The following is a 6000-nucleotide window of genomic DNA, read 5'->3' as shown; positions in this document are numbered from 1 at the left end:
TGGTTAATAAGAAACAAAAAACTACTGGGGTAAAATATAAGTGCACATTCCAGAAAATATAAGTGCAATTCCAATTTATGTGTGGCATGAAAACTCATTATCACTAAACAAAAAATGGGTGAAAAATTGTAATTTATTGAAACTCAACTCAAAAAATATAAGATGCTGTAGTGTACAATATATTACACAGAGCACCCTCAGGTGCACATTCAAGTCAAGTAAGAACATATCCCTTTCCCTAGCCCTCCCACCCTGGGATCTTAGTATTTGTTCCATATACAATCATGCACACTTAATTTGAAAAAGGAAGCCCCAATATATTTTGATGTATTAATTAGCACCAAACAAGAATACAGTTCCATTTTTTTTAATAAACAAACAAAAAAAAACCAATCAATAAACCAACTGGAGAGCTAATGGACTCAGCCAATACTGCTGACATAGATATTATACATTCATGTAAATACACAGCCTATTCTACCCTAAACAATGGTGTGGCTGGTTCTCAGCCTTTGTTCGAGTTGGCAATTGTCCCCATGTTGCAGTGTTGGAGCCAGTCTGTTTCTAAAACAAAATTGCTATTTAGGAACTTCCTACACAAAGCTCATCTGTCTTTTTTGTTGGAAACAACTCTAAAATTGGTGTGGAAAACTTAGATCTTTCAAGGACAACCACTGGCCGAAGATAATGAAGCTGTTTTAAGGCAAGTTCTCCACAGTCTGTTAATGCTTTGTCCAATACGACCCTCAGGTTTTCCAAGGGAGGAACTGTTGTCGTCTCAGCTACTATTAAAGGTGGGATTGCAGTCAGGTTCTCATGAATTGCAGAGTCACTGGAAGAATGAGGTATGTCAACTTCAGGGTCATTGTCATTCACCATATTATTTGCCATAACACTCCCTGTTAAGTCATTACTGGGTTGTGAAGAATTACTTAATGGTAAGTGCTCTGAAGGCTCCCAATCATCAAAATCATCTTCTTTCTCTTCACTTTCCTGAATAAATTTCAGAAATGAAGATTCAAATCCCATGGGTTTGTAAGTCTTCAAATCAAATGACCTGGGATGTGGATGCTTCCTAAAATTCTCTTTTGGGACATGGGTTGAATTTTTTACAGTGTTTTCTTGCCCTGAACTTTGCTGCCCGGTTTCTGAGTCTTTGATCCTTGGTAAAGGCAGCTGGAAACTTGTGAAATAAGTCCCACTTTCAGTCCCATCAGGATTAGGTATGGAATTTTCTATTTTACAAGGAGGAGGCTGAACTGTATTACACTGTTCCAAAGAAGTGGTTTCTGAACTATGGTTACATTTCAAAGTTCCTCTGTAGAGCAGAGTATCTGCATCAAAAACTGGGTTGCTTTCTGTACATCCTTTCTGACCTCCATCCCTTTCACCTGGATAAAGGGAATCGGCGGTCTGGACAGGTATGCTACTGTCACCTGGGGAATGGCTGTGCTTTGTGAGCTCTGATTCACAGCTTCTATCTTCTTCTTTCTTTATACAGGGCTCTGCTTCAGAAGGGGGCTCCTCCTTAATTTTGGTACCGTACTTAACACAAACGACAAGATTTTCCATCTGTTGCTCTAAATAGGCACTACTCATCTGATGGGTACGTTTGTAATGCCTCACTATGCTGCTCTCCAACTTCACCACAGATAAGCATCCTTGAACCATGCAAGGGTACTGCGTGTGCTCAGAATGCTCCACACACATATGGAGGGCTTCAGCTCTTGTTTTAAAACTAATCGGAGCTTTCTTTTCTTTGATTAAGCCACACTTTTTAGCCTTAGCATTAAACGATCTCCTGGTAGTCTGATGTTCATGCCCCTGAGGGTGAGTTTTTTGACACACCTTTTCACTCCTTAGTAGCCTTTCATTTGCCACTTTCTGGCTTCTAAACAGATCATCATAATAGTCCTTATGTCGATAATATACATGTTGAGAATAATTACTGCGATGGGTGAAAATCTGGCCACAGCCGTTAAGATCACAATGAATTTCATAATCTGAATGTATTTCTCCTTCAATATTATGCTGTTCCATCAAGTGGTGCTTCAACTTGCTGAATGTATAAAAAACAGCCGGGCACTGAGGCTGGTTACAGGAAAACCTGGCCGCTGACTCTGCTTCAGAAAGCACTTTCGGCTCTTCAATGTGGTCTAGGTTATGAGAGTCACTACAGTGCTTAGCAAGAGCTTTAGAACACAGGAAACGCTTGTTACATTCCTTATATTTGCAAGCAAATATCTTTTTGCATTTGACAAGTTCCCTTTTGGTTCTCGCTTTATCTTTCTCTAAACATAACTGTTCTTTGTTGTATTGATGTACAGTCCTGTAATGGCGAATCAAGCCTTTTAGATTGGTGAATGAGGAGTTGCAAGTTTTATGGATACAATGGAATGGTTTGTGGTATTTATTCAAAATATAGCAGAGATTTCCTTTAGCAACAGTTCTCCTGCTACCTCTCCCCTCTCTTCCTTCTCCTTCTTCTCTATGGCTACCTATTGGTGATGATATATCAGATGTTTTACTTTCTGTTTCTTCGCACGATGACTCCAAATCTGTTTCTGAACTGCATTCATCCTTTTTAGAATGACAGTGTGGCTTCTCAGAGTTACTGCTGGGATCACCTCCAAGTTCCACGGAACAATCACCTTTCAACCTGTCTACTGAGCATGGACCTTCATGATCACATTTTTCATTATCTAATAGTTTTTGAGTTACTCTGTCACTGCCAATTTGATGTTTATTTTTATAATGAATCCTAAGGTGTGTTTTTCTTGTAAATGACCTTTGGCAGATATGACACTGGAACGGGGAATACCGATGTTGAAACATGGTTAGCTGAAGGACTTTTTCTTTTGAGTAATTATGTTTCTTAAGATAATGCATTAACAAAGCCTCTCTGGTCACAAATTCATATTTGCATCCTTGAAGCTCACAGAAAAAAGGCTTGGCTGCCAGCTGTGCCAGGTACTGACTTGGCATATTTTCATCTTGATTCTGAAAATTAAGGTCTGAGATTGTAGGTGACACCGCTTGAAGAGACTTAGCACCACTGGATGGGTACCCCTGCAATGACCCTGAGAAAGATCCATGTGTTATTGAGTTTTTCAAGCTTAAATGCTTCAAGCGTAACAGAAGTTCCAACATGGTATCCTCTGTACACGGCCTTTTAGAAGCACAAATGGTGGCTTCTGAGGAATAACCCTGATGTTCTCGTTTACATTTAGTATGAATATTGTGATCTAGACCTTCATCTGGGGAGTCACTGTTTGTATCTGAGCTAGGTTTAGGTTCTGTATCAAACTTTTCAGTTGCTGGATTATGTTCATTACCCAAACAGGGAAAGAGATCTTTTGTCTTTACCTTTTTGGGTTTGAAATGGTATGGATGAACCTTCCTTAGATGCTTCTGCATGCCTCTTGCGTTTTTGTACGTGGAACCACAGCCATCAAAACCACAGGTAAACTTAGTCCCATCAAAACAAACTGCCACATTGGAACATTTTTCTTTTAAACCGGAGGGCACAAAGACTTTCTCGTGAGACAATAATATATCCTGCATGGTTTCAGAGTGATCCAGTGTGTCAATTAACTCTTCGTTCATGGAAGCTGAAGAGCTGTGACTTAACTGATCACTAGAATTACTGTCACTGTTTTCTTTCAGATTTTCTGCAGTTTCTATTTGAGAACTAGCTGATCCTGCACAGAAAAGAAGATCCTCTGGTAAATGTGATTTATCAGTTTGGTCAAGTAGATGGGGCTGATCAATACAATCTTGCTTGTCACCTGCTGCAGGCTCAAGTTTCACTGATTTCTTCACATCTCCATTTGAACTTTCAACATTATGCATTGAGAGGTGATTCTGGTATTCAATTTTGGAATAATAGAACTTTTTACAGCCAACGAAGTTGCATGTGTAAGACGCATCCCTAAAGTGTTGTGCTTCATGGTGGTAAAGCTGTCCCAAGTCACTGAAAACAATATTACAGCCATTTAATTCACATTTATAACGCAGATCATCATGTTTTTGTTTATGGTTAAGCAGTTCATTCACTGATCCAAACCTAGCATAGCAATCTATAGATACACACATATAAGGCTGAGGACCACAATGCACTTGTTCATGCTCTCGCAGGTGAAAAGCAGACATGAAATGTCGTCGACAGTAAGTACACTTCTCTCTTCTATTTTTCATATCTAAGTAGTGCTTGGCATTTTCATCATTATTTTGGTGTTCAGCTTTAAGATGCACACTTAAGTATTTAAACTGCTTAAACACACGGGAACAGTCTGTGCCAGGACATGGGTACAAATCTCTGTCTTGCAGGTGGCAATCTTCTAATTTGCTGAATGTGACATACTCATGTGACTCTCCTTTGGCTTGTTCATTCAATGACTGACCTTGCTCTAGGGTTGCAGAAGGGCTCTTGGGACAAACTCCCTTCTGAGAGCCTTTCAACAGTAACTTCTTTCTAGAGCGGTCCCTTCTGCTTGGTGGCATTTTAACATGTTCCATCACATGAGGAACAAATATTTCTTTTCTCTTGAATTTTTTAATACAAACCGGACAGGTGTAAATTCCATCTTCCATATGCATCTTAGAATGATGAAGAATCCTGGCCTCTATACATTCCCGCTTACATAACAAACAGAAAAATTTATACTGAAGCCATCTCTGGTATCTTTCAGAAGAACCAATGGGTTTTTTGTCTCTTTTCTCCTTTTGGTGATCTGTCAAATCTCTTCTTCTATATTGTTTATCTTCTTTACTTTCCTCATAATCACTAAGAAATGACTCTAAAACATCTGTGTCATTAATAGACAGTTCATAGCCACTTAGGTCATCATCAGAATCTGAGGCTTCTTGTCCCAGAAGTTGGTGGCAGTGTCGTTTTAAAGTTTTCCAGTCCCAAAATTCAGGATCAAATGGCCAGTGGGCTTTTAAAGCTAGTAAAAGCTCACATCGGAGAGAATTCGGAACTGGTGCATTTTCTTCATCAAATTTTTGATCTGGTTGAGAATACAGTTCTTCCAACATATTAAATCCATCCAAACTGGGTTCAATTAAGAATTCTGTAAGCTGACAGGCTCGTCTAACTTCTAAATCTTCTGGTAAAAGACAAGCAATTGTTTTACAAACTGATGCCTTCATTTCTTCATCCTCACTTGATCTGAGTTGAAGAGCTCTGACACATAGTAAAATCGACACCCCAAGACCAGCATCTTGTGCCTGTTAAGAAAAATAGGGAAGAAAAGGTTTTTTTTCCCCAGTTTGGAAACATTACATAACTTTCACTGATAAGACACACACACACACACACACACACACACACACACACACACACACACACACACACTTACTTCTTAAAACTTAAAGTTCTTAAATCTTTCTTCCTGCAAGTTACATTTAGATCCTCCTTCTTTCAACATGCAAAGGACTGGATTAGATGTTACAACCATGAACAACAACAGTGTACATTTATAGAGTATCCAACTTTATAAGGCACTGCATATTAAAGCAGTCCTTAACCCTCAAGGAATTTATCTGTGTGCCAAATGTATAAAAGCACATAAATGCAAAGGAGCTCAGTCAGGATAAATAAGGTCACTGAAGGATTCAAAAAAGAATTGTCTCAAGCTGGGCAGGAAGGATAGGGCTTAAATAAATGGGTGCAAGAGGAAACACATGCATAAAAGTGGGTCTAAGATTGAATTAAATTTAAAAAACTCATATGTCTATGTCATGAACAATTGGGTGTTTTCAAAACCTCAAGGCTTAGAATAAACGATCCTTTCCATTTCCTCCTAAAAGAATTAATACTCTATAGTTACAGGTGTACTGAAATCTCAGTTTCCCATGGAAAAACAACAGAAAATTTCTCTATAGCAGGAGGTTCTCAGAAATCAGTCAAAAAATCACAAAAAAGATCTGGTTGTATATGATAAAAGGTAAGTGCATTTAAGATGATTCTTTCATGTGAGAGGCTGAAAGGGTGCG

At 38.8% G+C, this 6000-nt stretch overlaps 1 protein-coding gene across 2 annotated transcripts in view; it reads right to left on the bottom strand.

Annotated features, from left to right (window-relative positions):
- Positions 1 to 254: 254 nt before the first annotated feature.
- RLF (RLF zinc finger) overlaps positions 255 to 6000 on the bottom strand; it is an 83394-nt gene continuing 77648 nt past the window's right edge. For both annotated transcript variants that reach the window (XM_079903809.1, XM_079903810.1), the window contains one exon: positions 255 to 5232. In XM_079903809.1, coding sequence (XP_079759935.1) covers positions 583 to 5232 — 4650 coding nt within the window. In that variant the 3' untranslated portion in view covers positions 255 to 582. The remainder of the gene's footprint in view (positions 5233 to 6000) is intronic.

This window comes from Stenella coeruleoalba (genome assembly GCF_951394435.1).
Source record: "Stenella coeruleoalba genome assembly, chromosome: 1".
Classification (NCBI taxonomy): domain Eukaryota; kingdom Metazoa; phylum Chordata; class Mammalia; order Artiodactyla; family Delphinidae; genus Stenella; species Stenella coeruleoalba.
Note: the sequence above shows the minus strand (reverse complement) of the source record. Positions and strands in the feature narration are given on the sequence as shown.